Source organism: Dermacentor andersoni, chromosome 1 (assembly GCF_023375885.2).
Source record: "Dermacentor andersoni chromosome 1, qqDerAnde1_hic_scaffold, whole genome shotgun sequence".
NCBI lineage: Eukaryota > Metazoa > Arthropoda > Arachnida > Ixodida > Ixodidae > Dermacentor > Dermacentor andersoni.
Window position 1 is genome coordinate 50,578,346 of NC_092814.1, and position 21,094 is coordinate 50,599,439.

The following is a 21,094-nucleotide window of genomic DNA, read 5'->3' on the forward strand; positions in this document are numbered from 1 at the left end:
TTGACGCATCGACTTCTTTCTGGCTGCAGCCATGCGGTCCAACAGGCATATTTCACAAAAAAAAAAAAAAAAGTTAGGCCGAGCAGCCTGTGTCAGTTCACCAAATAGATTCGTCATGTATATACCTCAAGCAACAATTAAGTACGAGTAAATTTCTCAATTAAGTGAGTTGAACTTGTAGCACGGAAAAGAGAATATATAGTGGTACATTCGTTTTGTATTCTGTAAATAGCTGTAAGCCTTCATTAGCTTTACTTCAATTAAATTACCGCCGCTTAAAATAAGCAAATGAAGAACCGCCTAATTTTGAGAAGCAGTTAAAAAAGCAAGTGGTGCTTGTAGAATCTAAACTGCAGTGTTAATTAAGTCCTCGTTTTACAGCCGAGCGTTTCTGTGAAAAATGCAAAAATTTGATATTATACTGTATGAACTACTCGTCGTGAGCAAACCTGTTTTGGCGTACGTATTAAAATCAAGGTAACTGTTGTAGAAGTCGTATATAGCCAGCGTTTGTGACATACTTGCTGCACCGAGGCAGGCATGGTATCATAACTGGATTCTTATATGCTATGTTTTTGCGGTTGTCGATCCACGCATGAAAAACCCACAATGGGCTGGTCTGCGCTCCTTCGGCTGGCACTGTAGCGTTACCTTTGAGAGCTGCATTGTCGTCTAAGAAATAAGCTCTTTGAATAAATTTTCGCAAATGAAGACGTCGTAAAATATATTTGAGACAGCCGCCATAAGTATACAAGCAGAGAGAACGAGGGCGAACAAACGAAAACACCGCACAAAGCGCCCGGACGCCGCCCGAACTGTAGCAGACGACAGGCGCGAGTCCGTGCCCTGACGTCACGCGAGCGGCGCTCGCAGCGCCCCTGTAGTTCGTTCTCGGGGCAAAATAGCCCACGACCTAGGTCTTTTTATAGTAATGGAAAATAAAACTTTGCAATTTAATTTTACTCTACAAAGCTACAGCAGCAATTATTTCTGCATATTTTGTAAAAAAAAAAGGTTTGGTGAATAAAAACAGCTAGGATAAAGTTAGCGCTATCAGCTTTTGGTCTGGCAACGTGTCGCTGTTTTTTTTACGGCACAATTGCCGCGTGCGTGCAGCGTGGTTGTCCTGCCGTGGATGGTTTGAAAAAGGTAGTATACGTTATTTTAGACGTAGTTGTCGTCACTTAGCTGTGCGTGTGCATTTCGTGCTTGGTTTGTGCTGCGACTATTGTCAACAGTGCTAGTGGATCAAGGATTCATCTATTAAAGTGCAGTGCATGCGGATAGATTCACTCTGCCTTGTGCTGCTTATTCGTGTCAACACATGCTGAAGCGATCACGATGTGTTAAGGCAGTGTCCGAAGCTCAGTCGAAGTGGTCGTCGTGACTACTAGCGTCCTTGAACAGCGATCGCAGCTGCACCGAGATGTGGATCCGCCTGACAGTGTCGGCTTTTCGTTTTCACGAACGACAACAAATTAACACCGATGGCTTTCAAAGACCACTGAGTGCACGTGTGACACACGTACACTCGGAGTGACGCCTGTCTGTATCCTCTCTCCCTTTTGTTTTTTTTTAGCTCTGCATCTAATACCCCCTATCACGCGAGGCACTTTTGATCGCGACCCAGCCCGATTGGGATCGAATTTCTAGATCGCGGTCGAGAACTTCGATCGCTATCGAAGGTGCCCGTGTGACCAAGGTATAACACGACATATCGGTATATAAGTTCGACTTACACCTTTGCCCCGTTTTCGTGCATCCAAAACTATTAATAACGTGTTTTTTTTTTTGTTCTGGTCCCCATTAGCAACGCTGTTGTCGCAGCCGGGAATTGAAATGGTGGCTTCATGCTTAGTAGCACAGTACCATTGTTGTGGGACATAAGAGGGTTAACTGAGAAGTAACATTAGATTGCCAATTTCTGCTTGATGATAATAGTCTCTGTGCTATTGTGGCCTTCGTGTACAGGAGCAAGGTGCTGGAAAACATGGATGATGGTGAATTGCCCCGTGGTGAAGAGCAGAGAACTATTTCCTCTGTGAAAAGATCTACTCTCGAGAAGGATGACCTGTTCAAGGTGAACAAACATAGTTTATGTTCACTTAAGTGTTGGCCTAATACTTTACCACACAGATCGATCAATTTATGGACAAATGTTTGTGTTCCTTTCTTTGAAAAATGATATCTTGTATACCTCTGTCACAAGAGTACGCAAACGCTCTTTTACGTAAGCGGTCTTTTACCATGTTGAAATACTTTTTATTGAAGAGGTGTTGTGCAGCACACACACGGCACTGACAATCTCTTCTTAAAAAGGTGTTTCCTTCTGGACACGCTATAGGGAAAGTGTGGCACTAGCGTTTTAAACAAGATTGGCCAAACTAAACTGATTTATCATGAAATATAAAGTGAAAACTTATTCTATTACATAGTTTTCAAATAAGTTTAACAAGACCAGATTAAGAAACGTTAATGTAAAGGTTTATTGTACTTTAGAAAGCGTTCGACCTGCTTACGAGGGTACAGAAGAAAGTGAGCATTACTGGGTTTGCTACACCTTCTGTGAGATGCAAAATTATTTTTTACGATGAGCCTAGCTAGGCGACAGAAAAATATGCATTTGCTTAGATTTTTTTAATATATGATAATTGATGGCGCCCACTGGTTTCGAGGCTACTCCTTTTTGGCCGTAAAAGAGATCGACGATTGCTTCTGAAGAAGAGCTCGCTCCCTGTTGTGTGTCTGTGAGTGAAACTCTTTTTCGGGAGAAGTCTTTTTGCTCAAAAGACTTTTGTGTGACAGTGGTATTAAAGAGTGAAACACATTTTCGAGATTTTGCAACTTGTAATGAAGTTAGTAGTAGAAATATATAGTCCGTAGTGCAGCCCAATAGCCATGGTGCAGTTTTGGGACATGGAACCCAAACAGTTATTGCTACGAAAGAAAGAGAACCCAACTTCACATTGGTTGATATGCTTGATAAGCAAGTGGGCTAGAAAACCGTACGTTTCCTAATTTAGTCATTGCAACTTATTGTGCAAAAGGAAGACTGTGCAGTGCCTCCTTCAATGCAAAGCGACCTTTTATACCAAGGTTGCCTCAAGAGCTGTGCATTTCAGGCTTAGTTTGCTCAAGAGCTGTCATTTTAAGCAGTCTGTAAAGAGCTACCGTTTGCATGATTCTTCATGCATTCTGTAATAATTAGCTTGCAAGTAGCAAAGTGCGAAACTGAATGTAAATACAATAACAAAAAATAAGCTATTCGTATTTAAAATTTTGGTTAGGTGCACCACTGTCTCTTTTCTTTTTGTTCTGAACATACTTTAAAAATAAATAAATAAAAAGTGTCAATTTCACCTGAAAGGTGAATCAGTGATAATGATAGCAAAGTATTACATGAAGTAAGGTTTGTAGTTTTATTGGCCGTATAAATTGCATAAACATTTGCTTATTAATTAAATTAGCAAGCATGATGTCGTGCACGCACAGGCAAACACAAGTTCTCTCTGGATGACCATGAACACTTGTTGCAACACTGGAGTAATGAGAGAAAACAGAGGGGATTAAACGCTTATACTGCCTCTCTGTTCAGTGTGTCTTTAAAAGTTTGAAACTTAAGATTACACGCCCTCCAGCACTAAGCACGTGCGAGGACAGCGCACATGAAGCCACCAGCCATCTTGGCTCACCAAGTCTTTGCACCCATTGGAGATTACGTCCAATATAGGACATTGGTGGTGCACGGCTAGGCTAAAGGGGAGATGCCTGCTCACCTCCCCCCTCTCCTTCCGCACATTTGATCATGTGACCTCCAACATTGTGCGTGCATAAAGCCACCATCCTTCTCAGCTCACCATTGCATGCTTCCCCTCGCTTCCACAGCACACGGCATGCGGGGAGTGATAGAATCTTATAGCTCTTGCACTTTATACAGAACCTCATGGTGACGCCGATGGTGAAAATTCGCCTGGAGAGTCCATATAATTGCCATTGCAACAAAAAAAAATCATTGGTTAGGCTGAAACCCATTCCCACTACATGTCACACATAGAAGTAATTCAGCTATGATGATGCCTGAAACCGTCTTTTTTGTGTGCAGTTAATACTGTGTAAATATGTTGCTTAACCATGACAGTGCTAGGCCTTTCCCAGAGGATTATGAGTACTTGCTGCCATAACCCTGAGAGTGTAGCACCAGTTAGTGGTGTTTTGGTTGTCGGCTTGTCATTGCCTATGCATTGCATGTTATTGCGATTTTGCATGAATGGTTTTGGTTCTGTCTTCACCTGTCGCATATTTCCTCATTTTATTTCACTTTATTTCTTATACTGAAAAGCCGTTCATTTTGGCCTCTCATTTTTTCCATTCTTATTGTGATTGGTAAATGTGACAGTGCTGTGGACTAATTAGAAAAACTGCTTGCAGGCCCGTGACAGCGACTTGCCGAAAAAGCGCAACCGTAAACGAAAAAAGAAGAAGTCTGAGGAAGGCGAGGCTCAGGAGGATGAGTCTTCATCAGTGGTTGTGGAGCCATTGACAATTCGTCTGCTGGCTGAGGGCTTGGTGGTGTTGGGCCGCCTGCAGCAGGTGCAAGAGTTTGGTCTGCGTGTGTCCCTCCCAGGGGCCATCACAGGCCGTGTATCCCTGACTAACATCTCGCAGCCGTACAGCCTCCTGCTGCGCCAGTTTGCCCAAGGGGTCCAGGATCAAACCACAGTGAGGCTTTTTCATTATAGAAACTAGATTGATTGATAGATATAGTGATTGGTTGATTGATGGGGTTTAACACTAAAAAAGCAATGTAAAGGAGTGTTTACATGAATTTTACATGAACAGCCTAAGCACAGACATCATGTAAAAGATGCACAAACTAGCCCAATTAGGAAGTTAACTTCTGCACAGCAGTAGACATAGTTGCCATGAGAGGCTTCTTCATTATCATTTGCAATAAGATTTTAGTGGGAAGAAACTCCTATTAAAATGCTCTTGTCTATCCATAATCAAGCAGTTGTGTAAGGTGCAATCGACCGCTCTGTAACAAGTGTAGCATATTAGGCTTTCATTGATGGGGGAATGTGAAGGAGGTCACATAGTTTTGTGGCGTCATTTCTGCCTGTGCTGCAGGATTGTTCAGTTGTTTACTTGGACATGAAAAGAAATTTCGTTAGAATGAGCATCACGTGATAATTTCAGTATGTTGCCCTTGGGACACATCTTGTGTTACAGTTAGAACAAAGAAACCTGTTCCTGCTGTGTGTATTGCATTCTGTCTGCAGCTTGCTGCCTGCCCTCATCATTGCAGCACAACATTCCAGCAGCAGATTCCAAATGCACCCTGACCTCAGTACACATACACTGTTTTAATGAAGTGTTTTGTGTGCTGCATATGGCGAAGCTTTGTCTGGACTGTTCAACACACAGTATTGTGCTGAATATGAGGTTTGCATCTCCAGCATTGGTAGCTGAACAGCCAAGTGGCTATTGCACTGTGGCAGATTAAAGTTTCTAAACCGGTACACGTTTGCTGAAATCTGGTAAAATGGTCGAGCCAACAATTTTTTTGGAAAGTATTGGAGACAGTCTGATATAGTGACATTAGAGCCTGTACAATAACCAAATTTTGGTTTTGGAAAAGAGGAAGCTTTAGCTCAAGGCCAACTCCGACTTTCCTATTTAAATACATGTAAAACGAAGAAAGGCTTTTATGAGGCAACTGCCGGGCTGGTTTTAATGGAATTTGTTGCATTTAAGAGAGAAATATCAATTCTAGCAACTCTATGAAGCAGAATTTAGATTTAGTACCTTTCTTTTTCTCAAAGATTGCCATAAATTGTGAAGTACAGTCAAACCTCGATATATCGTACACGGATATATTGAATTATTGCGTATATCGAACACTTTCTATATCACCTGGAAAATCATACTAATTTTAAATTTTTTATTTCGAACGGGGTCCGACGTAAAATGGATATATCGAACTTGCCACCCCAGAAGACCATGTGCGCTCTGTTGTCAGGCGGTGAGCTTTCCTGCAACACCCTTGAAAATAGCAGTGGCATGATGGATGTTCCCGACTGCTGCGCACTATAGCTGCACATATCAATCACGCCGAGGGCGCCATTTGAACGTAGCAGCGTGTACATGCGATGGCTTGGCTAGTTCACGGCCAGGCTAGAGGGGCGATGTGTGCGCTCTTTCTTACTGCCTGCGCTTCGGGGCTAGTTCCTGTCTTTCACCGCCACTAGTTCAGGGCACTGTAACCTAACCCTGGCCAGTTCAGCTGACTGAACCGGACGTGTGTCGTGAAGCTCGTGAAACTTTTCAGATAGTGTGGGAACCACTTGTTCAGCATCAATATCAGGCGTCTCGGCTTCCTTCGGGCTTAATGGTTTGGCCTTCACAATCCGATCAAGGGCAGCCGTAACAGCCCTGGCATCCAGTTGATCGTTGCCGCTGCACATTTGTCGAATTCTTGCGAAAAGTGCCTAAATTGGATCACTATCTAATTTCTTTGTCAGCACATAAGTGACACCTTTCTTCAGCAAGAAGCGTGTTGTTTTCACAGTGGACTGGAGGTTGTGAAGAGCAAGGCTTGAAATGTCTTTTCTTTGAGTGCACCGTTGCCTGAGGTGACTGAATATAACTGTACATTTCTTATGTATACATTGAACTTGTTTTCTAGCCACAGCAAACGATGATCGCTGTCATGGTGCGGCACCATTCGATTTGGCGAAGCACCGATCAACGGTCGCCAAAAGGTTGTAGGAATAGGAACCGGCGAGCAAGACGGTTATTGCCGGCCACTCTGGCAAGTGGTCGAAAGAAGTAGAACGCAGATTTATAGATTATTGTCTTTTTGTTGTTGGTGCGACGGTGACGCCCCGACGGCTTTTTGTAGGAACCCCTGTGTATTCTCTGTCCCGCGCTTACATTGAGAAGCTTGCTAAGAAGGCAGCGGTGCGAATATTCCGAAATGTGTGGTGTCTCTGTGCAATCCTGTGTCCACGAATTTCTGACAGTGTATGTGTGCCAACAGCACTGTATGGCCGGCTGCCGTCGTTTCTCCTGTGCTTGTGAATGAACAATAGAGGCCCGCCATGGACTCAAGGTTGTGCGTGTGTGGTGCAATACCAGTGCGCTACCTCTAACAGCAGGAGGAAATCACCTGTTCCCTCGCCCCTAATTAAAAGGGGCGCGGCCAAGACTTTGGGAGGAGATAGAATACAATTGGGTGAACTTGATTGGATCGTCACCAATATCTGCCGTTCCCCAACACAGGGAACTAAGGAAAGGAGAAGTTATTTAAACGTAGGTTTTAGACCGAGCTAGGCAGTCTAGAAGCTGAGCCTACAATCTGCTGAAAAGCGTCAAAGAGCTAGTGCCATCCTGTCTCGCCTGGGCCGCCTAGCCGCGTCTGAACTGCGAGTTACTAGTTGACGTAAACAACGACAAATGAACGTCTACAACGAAACTCACGGTAGTTCCCCTCAAGTTAGCTCAACCTGCTCGAGGAAAGACGTCAGACCTAGACTCCCGGGAAGCCCAGCCCAGCAATCGCATCCACCGCAACGAGATCGGCTTGCCAGCGTTCTTCGGTAAAGCTCTGCCATCAACTTCACGCTTTATGGACTTGCTGCTGCTGCCCGGCCATACATATGCTATCATTTGTTTTTTGTTTTTTTAACTCTGTTTAGTGGAACACCATTAAGTGTGTTTAAGCATCAACGCAATAATGGCGACGCAGCCAAAATTTCTTGCCAAGGCCCTTCTGGTTGCTTCCGGGACCCTAGGAGGGAGAGAAGTCTCAGTGTTGCAGGACACAGGGTGCAACACCGTGATTGTAAAGGCTGACCTGGTGAACGAAGGCCAGCTAACGGGTGCAAACAGCCTCGTCTACTTGGTTGACAGAACTGCCAAGCTTCTGCCCGAGGCGCAGATTGAAGTCGACACCCTGTACTTTACCGGCCCCCTTACAGCTCTATGTATGCGAGAACCGCTGTATGACCTAATTGGTGGGAAATATACAAGGCGCAAGATCTCCGGAGGATCCGAAATAAGAGACCGAACAATACGGCAGTAACGACAAGGCACAAGAACTCGTGGCCCAGCAGAAAAGGCTTCCCAAACTCCAGGCTCCCGAGGCCGCGGTAGAGTTACCAGGCGAGGGCGGGTACGCGAGCGGTTTTCTTTTAGGGTTGGGTCGAAGCGCCACTACTCGGCGAATGGGGCAACCAGCCATCAAGAATGCACCCTTTTGTTCCCTCGTCAGGCGTGCAGGCCGTAAGAATGAGCGCGTGCATTGCCCATTTAGCACGGCCGTGGCTAGTTTGACAACGTCATCGACGCATTGCATTTGCCGTACCGACTCCTCCTCAGTGCCATGCTCTGTGCCTGCTGCGCCTCGTGAGGACTGGAAGTTTGCATCCGCAAAGACGCGTGACAGCGCATGCTTACTGGGCTCACTCATCATCATCATCATGAGCCTGGTTAAGCCCACTGCAGGGCAAAGGCCTCTCCCATACGTCTCCAACTACCCCGGTCATGTACTAATTGTGGCCATGTTGTCCCTGCAAACTTCTTAATCTCGTCCGCCCACCTAACTTTCTGCCGCCCTCTGCTACGCTTCCCTTCCATTGGAATCCATTCCGTAACTCTTAATGACCATCGGTTATCTTCCCTCCTCATTACGTGTCCTGCCCATGCCCATTTCTTTTTCTTGATTTCAACTAAGATATCATTAACTCGCGTTTGTTCCCTCGCCCAATCTGCTCTTTTCTTATCCCTTAACGTTACACCTATCATTCTTCTTTCCATAGCTCGTTGCGTCGTCCTCAGAACCCTTTTTGTAAGCCTCCAGGTTTCTGCCCCGTACGTGAGTACTGGTAAGACACAGCTGTTATAAACTTTTCTCTTGAGGGATAATGGCTCACTCATAGACACCTTCAATTGCTTCGATTGACGAACGTGGAGATTGCAGCAGAAGTAGTGGCCAAACGAAGATGATGCCGAGATTGATCCCGCAAGCACTGATGCTGTGCACTGGTCTATTGCTTGTGGATCGTTTAGACTATCTTGAGGACTCTGTGTGTAAGCACGCGGCTGCCAATAAGAAGCAGGCTGCACTGCTACAGTACTTTCAACCAAATAAATAAATACTTTGTGTGAAGCTTCAAGCTTGCTTTATATAAGTATTTACTGCGCCACGATTAGGGCATGATCGGGGATCATTGTGTGGAGCGCAGGTTCGGTTGCACCGCACATGATTGGCCTTGGCTGCGCTGACTTCGCGTGGCTGACGAAATCGGCACTGCCTAGGCTAATTGCATGCGGCACAGTCGACCGCGTGCTCATGGCTGACGAAGTTGGCGCAGCCTAGGCCAATTGTGTGCAGCGTAACTGAACGCACACTCCGAACAATCCCCGATCGCACCCTTGGTTCATTGATTGATTTGCAGAAGTTTTTGACGCATATTTTACATGATTTTATGTATTGAATTCTGGCTATATCGAATTATTTCGTGATCACCGCACTGTACGATATATCGAGGTTCGACTAAATTAAAAAAAAAAAAAAAAACGAAGCACAAAGTTTTACAAGTTCACGACTTTGCACCAAAAACAAATATGCCAGTTCTGTAAACTACATCTTTTAAATCATCTCAAGGAGACAAATTTGATGTGTGAACTTGCAGCTTACATGAAGTTTCTATGCTGTTTATGAGGGTTTTGCAGAAAAATTTGTAAGTTTGAAAAAAAAAAAATATAGTAGCAAGACGTTTACAAATTTGTAGCTCTGCAGCAAGAACACATATTCCAGTTTTGTACACTGCATCCATTAAAGCATCCAAAGGGGACAAAATTGATTTATCAATTTATATCTTGGATGAATTTTTTACGGTGTTTACATATGTTTTGCGAAAATTCCTACTCACATAATGGTGGTATATTTGAAAGCCATGTGTAATATGTCCGTTTTGTCCGCTTTAGGTGGACTATCAGATACAAATTACAGAATTGTGATATCATATTTCATTGCTGGGTACATAGTTCTAAATTTACTAGTTTCGTTTTCTGAAAATTTGCAATTTTCAGCAATATTTATTGAAAATTTCATGGCCTAAATCAAAATTCCCTTTCAACAGTCACTAGATTTTGAATTTTCCTTTTAAATGCAACAAACCTCATCAAATTTGGTGCAGTGGTTGCTGAGAAAAGTTTTTTCTCCTTTCCTATGTATTTATTTATGTAGGAGCCCTCGAGCTAAAGCTTTCTCTTGGGGGTTTTTTGAAATTTAGCAATGTTTAAGAATTCTTTTAAAAAATTGATGGCCTAAATTAAAAAAATTGCTTCCTACAGTCACTAGATCTCAACTTATTCCTTTAGATACAACAAACCTCATCAAAATCTGTGCAGTGGTTGCTGAGAAAAACAATTTTTTTGTTGCTATGTATTTGGATAGAAGCCCCCTAGCTAAAGCTTCCTCTCGAGCACTGGAAGTCGTAAAGTGCTGTCTAGGGAGCGTCTGACTGTAACATTTTTGAAGGAGGTTTAGCTATAGTGGAGGTAAAAGGAAAATGAAATGTTTTGACCTGATGGGGCAGGGAGGTGAGCTACCCTGCCCGCAGGAGAGGCTCTCTCCAATTGTCTCAACCGATGCCTGCAAGTGATATTCCTTCACTGCCGTCCCCCTTTTGGAGGCAAAAGCCAATGTGACCCTGGCATTCTTTTTTTTAATCTGCCTTTTTTGTTGTATGATGCATTTCTGGCAGTGATATTGCATGCGCTCTGCTTTGCAGAAATGCCCTAGATTATGTTGCTTGTGGCTACTTGTATGTTCCAGATGTCTGCTGTGATGTTGTGGCTGCTGGTGGGGAGAGTGACTCCTCTGAGAAAAAATGGCGTGGATGCTTCATTTAACTTTTTGTCTGTATTTGAGGCATGCATTGCTGTAATACTTTGCAGACACGATCATCACTGTGTGATCTCTGCACCGGGCTTGTCTGTTTACAATGCCCAAGCCTGGAGAAGGAAAATGTTAAGCAAACACCAAACATGAACATTCACACCAAGTATAAGTATTTTATGATAAACTACTGGTAATATACAGGTAATACCTTCAGTGTAAAGTAGCTAAGGCCTTTTAGCCAAAGCATTCTATTTTGAGCACAATATACTGAATATGTGTCATGATCATGCGGGCTGCCTAAGGCAAGGATGAATAATAGGGAAGGCTTTGTATAGTGATTTATGTAGTACTTAGAGTTGGGCACATGTGAAATATAGTAAGTTTGTCTTAGATAATTCTGTAGACTGCTGTGACTTGGCTGCTTACTGCATTGTTTGTTTTTACAATTCTCAACAGGAAATACTTCCCCTGCCAAGGCTGTTTCAAGAAGGCCAAACTGTAGTCTGTAAAGTTATTGCTGCTGCTCCAGTAGAATGGGGATCTTCCAAGGTCTCTATCGACCTTTCCTTGGATCCGGCTGCAGTGAATGCCTCGATGACACCGTCAATACTACAGAAAGGAATGGTAGGAGGCACTACGATTTGCTTGCCTAGCATTCCTGACTGGGATCTTATGTTGCAGGTACTACAGGCAGCAGTATCAAGCATAGAGGACCATGGTTACACCATGGATTGTGGAGTGGATGGAGTCACTGCCTTCTTGTCTCGTGCTGAAGCAACTACATTCATCAAGCAGTGCAATGCAGGTCATGCACTGGCTGTTGGCCAACTGGTCCAATGTGCGGTTCTGGCTGATACTGGAGGTGGCCGAGCATTGCAATTGACAGCACGACCTTCCATTGTCAATGCACCCGTGGTATGTAAATAATTGCAACCCATCTCTGTCACAAGGCACATTTGCAATGACTGTGCCTGTATGTGATTTCTTTTTTTTTTGTGTTATGCTATAGACACCTGCACATTCTCTGGCAGGAAATTTTTGAGTGGGTTCAGAGAAAAATAGCTCAGACTAGGAGCCTGTTCTGCACATTTCTAGGGAACTTTTAATTCAATAGTTGCCAAATCTGCTGGCCTAGAAATCCACCAAATTTCTTATAGTGCTGAGGAACCTTTGCGTCTTTGTACCGCCCTGTAATAGAGGACAACACAGAAATGAAACGCTTTTCAAAGCGCTTATAATAATACGACGAGTGCAGAGGTGCACATTTGGAGTACAAACTGCACCAATGTCTGCTGCTTTTGACATCACAGATGATAGAAATAGCATGTGAATTTGAGGCTTACAATAAATTTTTTAAGAGGGAATTAGAGGCCTTTGCGTGTGCTTGTCAGTATCAAATGGGAATGGAAAAAGTTGTTTAAGGGCACTTCCTATACCCTGAATTGTGGAAAGTGCAGATGGAAGTGGGTAATGTTTTCATTCCATGATGATCACTTGTCAATGAAGGAAATCTGACAGTTACTGCTAGTGTCAGCTCTCATGTGTATATGCCTATAGCAGTAGGTTTGGCGGTGATAGGTGGGAATGCGGCATGCGACGACCTGGGCGGAGATTTGTTGGTACCGGAATAAGAAACTGCACGTGCCGTCATTTTCACTTGAGACAGGCGGCTATATACTGTTTTCGATAGCGCGTGCCTCGCGCCTTTTCTTGTTCACACGGCATCTAACGGCCGCAAAACATATACGATCGGAGTCTGCAGCAAGGAACGGCGGCGCATTTCGGTTATTGCCTATTAAAAGCGTGCGCTACGCTTTGGCTATCTTTGAAACAGTTAGGCGAAGATGCTTATTGCATCGCAATAGGATTGGCGGTAATAGCTGTGCGACAACCCCAAAGGTTTGCTGGTACCGAAGTGAGAAACCGAGTGCGCGCCGGCGTTTTTACGTAAGATGGGCAGGTGAGTATTGCAGTGATGCTGCCACGGCAGGCAGCTATATACTGTTATTGATCGCGCGCACCTCGTGCATTTTCTTGTTTACATGGGATCTAGCGACCGGAAAACGTATTATACGATCGCAGTTTGGCGATGTACTGAACGTTGGTGCTGAAAATTTTTGTTTTCTGGGAATGTATGAACTGGTAAAAAATTACCCTAACTCTATGGGGTAATTTTTTGTGGTCTCGATTGCAGACGGCGCTGGGAGAACGTAGATAGCGGTAACGTGTCAACGAGGTTCTACCGCATACAATGTGTTGGGGTTTCGTTCAAGCAAAACTGCAGTGCAACGTTACATTACTTAACTGATTCAAAAAAAATAAATAAAATAAAAATAAACGGCAGACTTCTGCAATTCTTCCTACTTTCAAATCATTTACTGCAACAGCAGGAGGCTCTCACAGCTGACACGCCATCTTCTAGAGGGCCCCTTTGCTGTGCACAGTGCCATCTTTGTTCATCTCAGAATTGCCTGTTGTCCCCCAAAATACATACATGCCCAGGCACAGCCATTATTAGAATCACTGTGGGGTGCTAAAACTAGCACAAAATGCCAAGAGTGAATGTTTATCGTGCAGTGGTTAGACATTGTTGCAAGGACATAAGTTTGAATCCTAGTGGTGATGGTAGGCAATGTTTTCATTTTTCAGCATACAAGCGCTTCTCTGACTACACTCCGTGCATTTCGACAACATTGTTATGTAACACCCCATGTGTTGAAATAATGAAAATATTGAATATCATGCGCTCTTGTGCTCTTAGCAGGTCTGTGTGCTGTAGAGACACCTATGAGCTCACAATATATATTACAGGTATTTCAGCTTGTTACGCAGAACACAGTGCATTCACTGGTACTACTGTGTGACTCGAAATGCATCGCTAAATAAGCCAGTTTGCTGGGGTTTGGATTGTCTGCAGTTCGAGAAATGCTGTGATAGTGGTCGTTTTCTTTTTCTTTGCCCTATGGGGGGGGTAGTAGTACTGAGGATGATGAAATGGTTTGACAGCAACATGATAAATTTATTAAATCAACATTTGATGTACTTATAGCCAGTTTCAGCACATACTTTCTGTGCTGGTCAGGCCAGGGAATGTAGGCTCAATATTACGATGCAGTAAAAAGAAGCTGCATCTCATGCCTTTGTTTAGCTTAAAAGAGAAATGAGGGTAGAAGGGGATACGTGAGTAGGTGTGTCAGTTGTATCATTGTCTGAACTTTTGGAATAAGCTTTGGGCAATAAATTTTGCGTTATCGATGTCCTAGTGCAAACTACAATGTGAGTGGTTTGCAAGTCCAATTTTTTTGAACATGCTGTAGATTCCTTAATAAAAGAAAACGAAATAAAATAAATCAGTACAGTATATATAAAGTGTACAGTCTACATTGTAAGCAGTTTATAAGAATTCTGACGTTTGGTCGTGCCTCAACTATGTTTGTCCAGGAACTTGAGGACTTCAGCTTGGACTACGTTCTGCCTGGTTTCCGTGCAGAGGTTACTGTAATCGAGGTGATGTATTTGCATCTATTTGTTGTGCTTTCTAAACATTCTGCACCTTTTCTGCACAGTACTGTACGAACCTTACTAGGTATGGCAAGTTGTGCTACTATATACATGTATAGTTGTTCACTGATCATTCGGACTCGATGGTGACAGACAAAATGTCTGAATGATTGGGGGCGCGAAATACAGCTAAACCTCGATATAATGAAGTAGATAAAATCAGCAATTTGCTTTGTTATATTGAAATTTCGTTGTATTGAAATTCAACCTTTTGTGCAAATAAGTACAGTTGCCGATCGGTTTTTCTTTCATGGAAAGGAGCCGCAGAATTTTCCGAAATGCTATAAAAGGAGATGTGCACCAACCTGCCCCCCACTCCTCTCGCACGTGCCTAATTGCGTTGACGTGAGCTCGCTCCTCTCGCCCTCTTTCCCCTTGCTCACAGGAAAGATGGTGCTCATCAATTCACCATTTTTCTCAGCTTACCTTCACGCGCTTTCACTCACATTCAAAGCAAACAGTGCGCCGAGCGTGATAAGGTCTTATGAGACTTGGATTTTATACAGAATATGACACTGCTCTGCTTCGGTGATGCGTCGCTCTTGGTTGCACATTGTGCGATTTGAGAGGTGCTTACACAAGCAGCCGCTTGTAATTTGACCATTTGCGTCCGTGCAAGTTTTCATATACAGTCGCCGACAGTTTATTCGGACCTCACGGGGACTGCGAAAATGTCCGAATAAACAGGTGTCCGAAAAAGGAGATTAAGGGGGGGGAAATGAAATCCTATATTTCCATGCACTTATTCGGGCTCGGCAGTAGGCTTGAATAAATCGTGAATGCACCGTTGCACGCTGTTCCGTTTACGCGCAATCAGATAAGCCTGAATCTCGGAGAGGGTCGTGTGGTCCCTATAGGCGGCTGAAAGCACAGTCACTGCTTGTACACGCTCCACATGCGACGGCAGCGTAGCACATGGTGCGTCATCTTCCGACTCGGTCATCGTCCGGCGGTGCAGCAGAAACCTGACGAATGGTCTCGCCGTCGTCGAGTTCTGCTCATGTCAGTACAGCAGTGTCAGCACCTGTGAAACTGTCAAATGAGACGGTGTCCGGAATTGCAGTGCAACCACTGCGCAGGTCTCGGCAGAACATTTTCCGCATCGGTAGGGAGCACATCGGAAGGCGACAAATCTTAGGCCTCCTGGCACCCGCTTGCCGGCATTCCCCAGCGCAGTCTGCGTGAGCACTGTTGGTGTCAGTAGACACTTGACGCGATGTTTTGTATGCCGCGTTGGATCACCGAAACCTCGACACAGCACACAAAGCAAACACCACCGTGCCGACACCAGTCGCACAAACGAGAAACGTGGCCTACTCGCAACGTCGTATGTGAAGAAACAAATCATCTGCTGGATTCTCTTGACATGGCTTACTAAGCTGAAACCGGAACTGCTGTAGAACCACTCTATTGAAGCACGCAGAAACGATGATGATGAGCGGGGATTTGCAGTAGCGCCACTTCGTAGGGCAGCAAGGAGGCTCCGTTCAAAACAAAAATGGCGTTCAGCAAGTTGAACCATGCACCGGTCAGAGTCGGTGCATGGTGCTCTCGATCGAGTTGGCTCAAGGAGTGTCCGAAAAATCAGACGAGAGGTTGCGAGGTGTCCGAACTTCCAGCAGTTGTTATACATTATGGCCTATGGGGAGAATGGCGGTGCCACGAAGCAGACCGAATAATCGAGCATGTCCGAATTTTCGGAGTCCGGAAAATTAGTCGCCGACTGTATTTGTGTAGCCATATGCACATTTTAGACGAAGCCTCTTGCAACACAAGCCTCACAGACACATATACCGTCGTTCCCTTGATGTCACAGCGTCCCTTAGGAAACTCCCATAGATGCTGGCACAAGGTTTCTCTCTAGTTGTTATAGTGAGAAACTTATGTGTTGCACTGTCTGTCTTCCCTTTTTGTGCGTTTGCGCTATCAGCATCGAAGTGCCGACTGCGAAGACATGCTGACTTCATCACGATGCCATAATTAAAAGGAAAGTGATCACGTCTGCGGAGACAGACGGAAATCAGGCCGCATGACTTCGTTCGGAGTTCTCGAAACTTCTCGTGCGGGACTTGTGCATACAGGAGGTGCATTCTACAGTACTACGGTGGCTGCTACGTACGGCATGGCCGTGCAGAGCCTATCTTGAAAGTGATTTGCGATGGAGTGTCTACACATCTAGGTGCACCGCACTGTGCTCTTGTCCCTTAGCGTTGAAGCGAGAGGCTGCACAAAGGTAATTCGCTCCATGATTCACTTGTTCATGCTACCCCTGATAAAGAGTTTCTACGGTCATTGCGTGAAACGTGTTCATGTTTGCTTGTGCGAGCGTGACACCCTGCTTGTTAATTTAGTTAGTAATCGCATGTTTAAAATTTTATAGGGCCTTTAAAACAACAATCTTTACTTTTTGTATAGCTGTATACTAATTTGCTATCGCAATCGATGCTTCGCCTTTTGGGCGAAACTGCAACTTTTTTTATTTATCGTAACTTTAGTGTATTGGGAGTAAATCTGTTTTTCCAAAAGAGAGAAAGTTGTATTTCTGTTTGAAAGAATGAGGTGTGCGGTACTGTAAAGGACTTTTCTTTCTTTAGGTCACAGCAAACGTATGCTTGTTACAATCAAGGGTGTTTTTTTTTTTTTTTTTCCTTTTCTGGGTCACTGAAAATGGATGCGCGTTACAATCGAGGGCACGTTAGAATAGACTAAATATGGTACGTGCACCAAATGCGGCCACGTATTGCTTTATATAAACAAGTAAATGTCACGTAGGAATCGTGTTAAAGTGTGCAGACAAATGGCAACATGCTCAGTGAACTGTGCAATATCTACTACGTTATGACCTGCAACAAATTATGCAAGCATGACACGTACTATACTATGAGAGTCTCGCAACTTACGTTGCATAGTCTTGTGGAGGATGTTGGTATGAAGTTCTCCCTCCAATTCGATGAATCTATTTTTTCCTTCTTAACCCGTCATGCTTACCGGACAGTATCAAGAAGGGATTCTTGCCTTTGCTGAGAATGTTTTGGCATCCGAAGGCGCACCAGGTCCTGGTGAGGGAAAATGCTGCGGAGCGAAGCGACATTGCACTTGCCACAAAACTAAATTCAAGGTGTCGCAAACCAAAGCAACACGGAAAAGCAGCAGCGCAAACATGTGCTCCAAGCCTGTGTAGACACTTCTCAAGCGAAAATGATGGTGGAGTGCAACTGTCAACAAACGAAGCCAGCGTGAGGGCTAACGTGGTGCCATTAGGCCAATAGTGATGTGGTGTTGGCCTTGGCCAGGGTGCACAAGGAGGAGGCGGCACTCTTCAAAGCATGTCTCTACTTTACGAAGTTTGGGGGGCTTTACCGACAACAGCATTTTTGGGGAGTCATGATATTTCGAATAGTTAAAGTGTCTCAAATAGAATTAAATACCAAATGGTTTGAATCTAATATTGAAGTTTCAATTACAGTCGTCGACCATTTATTGGAACCTCACGGGGACTGCGGAAATGTCCGAATAAACAGGTGTCCGAAAAAGCAGATTAGGAAAAAATGAAATCCTTTATTTCCACACAGTTATTCGGGCTCGGCAGTAGGCTTAAAGAAATCGTGAATGCACCGTTGCATGCTGTTCCATTTACGCTCAATCAGATAAGCCTGAATCTCGGAGAAGGTCGTACGGTCACTACAGGCGGCTGAAAGCACAGTAACTGCTTGTACACGCTCTGTATGCGATGGCAGCGTAGCACATGGTGCGTCATCTTCTGACTCGGAGTCATCGTCTGGCGGTGCAGCAGAAACCTGACGAATGATCTCGCCGTCGTCGAGTTCTGCTCATGTCAGTACAGCAGTGTCAGCATCTGTGAAACTGTCAAATGATGTGATCTCCGGAATCGCAATGCAACCACTGCGCAGGTCTCCGCAGAACATTTTCGGTGTCAGTAGGGAGCACAACGGAACGCGACAAATCATAGGCCTTCCGGCACCCGCTTGCCGTCATTCCCCAGTGCAGTCTGCGCGGGCACTGTCGGTGCCATTAGACACTTGACGCGATGTTTCCGTATGCCGCGTTGGATCACCGAAACCTCGACACAGCACACAAAGCAAACACCACCATGCCGACACCAGTCGCACAAACGAAAAAATGTGGCCTACTCGCAGCGTCGTGCGCGAAGAAAAAAATCAGCTGCTGGATTGTCTTGACATGGCTTACTAAGCTGAGACCGGAATTGCTGTAGCCACTCTATCGAACTAAGCAGAAACGATGATGATGAGCGGATATTTGCAGTAGCACCACTTCGTGGGGCAGCAAGCAGGCTCTGTTTAAAACAAAAATGGCGTTCAGCAGGTCGAACCATGCACCAGTCAGAGTTGGTGCATGGTGCTCTCGATCGAGTTGCCTCAAGGAGTGTCCGAAAAATCAGAAGTGAGGTTGTAAGGTGTCCGAACTTTCAGCAGTTATACATTATGGTCTATCGGGAGAATGGTGATGCCGCGAAGCAGACCGAATAATCGAGCATGTCCGAATTTTTGGAGTCTGAAAAATCAGTCGGCGACTATATTCGCACACCTCTAGCAGTAATCGATATAACAAAGTAATTTCTGCTCCCCCTTCAACTTTATTATAATGAGGCTCAAGTGTATTTATATCTTTGCTGTTAATGAACCAATTTGAAAAATACTTGCACTAGACTGCTCTCTAGAGGGCATGTAACATTTAAAAAGATTACTCCTGTGTGTAGTGTGTATATATTAGCTCATTGTACCGTATCATAATCACCTTCCACCTGCCTTTCCCTGTATCTCCCACTTTCCCTTACCCAGTGAGGAGTAGCAGGCTAGACGCACGCCCTCCAGGCCGAGCTCTCCTCCTTTGCCTTCATTAATATCTGCTCCTCCTCCTTCACAATGTAAGCAAAATTGGCTATTGGGCCTGGTAAAGGACCCTTTTAAGAGAGGGTGGGGTGCGGCTGGTGACGACTGACCCCGTCAGTGCCAGGAGCCTTAGCTCATACGTGCAACAAAGTTGTGAAAAATTTTTTAGTCCCACCGTCTCGGCTTACAACAAGAAAGGTACAGTATAGCTGCCTGACTAACACGGCTACCAATACGGATGGAGGTGCTGTGAACGGTTAGTCCCTGCAACAGAACTAGAACACAGAACACTACAAGCACGAAACTGCCTTTATGTTTATGGTAATGCAACAGAACACAACAAAGTAAAATGTTCAAATGAGCTGTCAGGCATTATAAAAAGGAAATTGGGTTTATTTATTGTTCTTGTCCAGAAAGGGAGAAAAAAAGCAAAAGTCATTTGGCCGTCCTCACTGGGTCAAATCAGGACTCTGGCTTGACATTTACTGAAAAGTCAGAGCAATTGGCAACCCTAGCCATGCCCCTGCATGAGCACTTTTTCTACCGGGGCCACAATCACTTGTATCATTTGAAATATTCAGTGCTGACGAAATGGCACTGTTTTGGCAGATGCTGCCAAACAAAAGATTGCATCTGGAGATTGCATGCCATGGAGAAAAAATTAGCAAAATGCGTGTCTCAGTTTGGTTTACTGTAAATATGAATGGCTTGTGCATGCTGTGGCTGTTCGTTGTGGGAACGAGCAGATCATCACGCTGCTTCAAGAACATGAAAGGCCTTCCGGTCTGTTATGTGGTCCACAAGAAAGTGTAGATGACACTTGATCGTTGTCTGAGCATAGGAGGCTGAACTGGTGATGTCTGCACTGCCAAGTTTGTCTTCTTATAGACCAGAGGTTCTGCGAACTGCATTTGAGTGTTCCACAAGCAGCTAAAATAAATTCAACCACATCCCACCTTTCGATGGACTTTTACATTACAGTTTGGATTTAACAAAAACAGTGCACATCATATCTGCACTTCGTACTAGTCTTTGAGGAATGACCATTGTGCCACCAGTGGGTAACTCTGATGTTCTGCAAGCTAAAAGCCAGTTTTGAATTCAACGGTGTCGTCCTGGTTGGCTCGTTTCCGACGTATGACAGTCCATATATTGCTATAGAAATGAGGATCATATTCGGAAGTGATTTGTGGTACAGGTGTACTGATGGCGACACAGTGCTACCCGTACAGGGTGGTTTTAAGCTTCGTCCATTTCTACTGTGATCAGAATAAAAATGCACAAGCGCTTTGCTGCATGCAAGGCACATTTGCAGACTTTTAAAGTTAAAATTGCCATCAGTATATAAAAGACCATACCTCAGCACAAGTGATTTGCACCATTTGTGTATCAAAAATAAAGCAAGCTTTTGTGCATTGAACATGTGAACTACAAGTTCTTGGTTTTCGTGATCATGGGAAAGTGTGCAATATGTGTGCAGTTTTCGGATAAGCTTCAAATTGGCATATTTTGTATTTCGAATTCTTGTTATCTGGAACTATTTTGGGATCCCCCTTGATTTCACTATATCTGAAATCGACTGTGCTAGTACTTGCATCATAATGGCAGTCAGAATTGCCAATGAAAACTATCACCTTTGAGCTTGTCAAGGCCTCCTTGAGCTTATCTGATGCTAGATAATCATTCAGTAGCTGTTATGATAATTGTTTTATGCCGTGGAAACATGTTATAGTGGCTGTCACTGCACACAAAC

General features: G+C 44.4%; 1 protein-coding gene across 1 annotated transcript in view; it reads left to right on the forward strand.

The window, feature by feature from the left end:
- The first annotated feature begins 1,082 nt into the window (after positions 1-1,082).
- The window catches only part of Rrp5 (Ribosomal RNA Processing 5), a 118,800-nt gene continuing 98,788 nt past the window's right edge, over positions 1,083-21,094 (forward strand). Inside the window, exons 1-6 of the mRNA XM_050194252.2 lie at positions 1,083-1,149; positions 1,972-2,080; positions 4,429-4,719; positions 11,366-11,533; positions 11,591-11,824; positions 14,351-14,416. Coding sequence (XP_050050209.2) covers positions 1,991-2,080; positions 4,429-4,719; positions 11,366-11,533; positions 11,591-11,824; positions 14,351-14,416 — 849 coding nt within the window. The 5' untranslated portion in view covers positions 1,083-1,149; positions 1,972-1,990. The remainder of the gene's footprint in view (positions 1,150-1,971; positions 2,081-4,428; positions 4,720-11,365; positions 11,534-11,590; positions 11,825-14,350; positions 14,417-21,094) is intronic.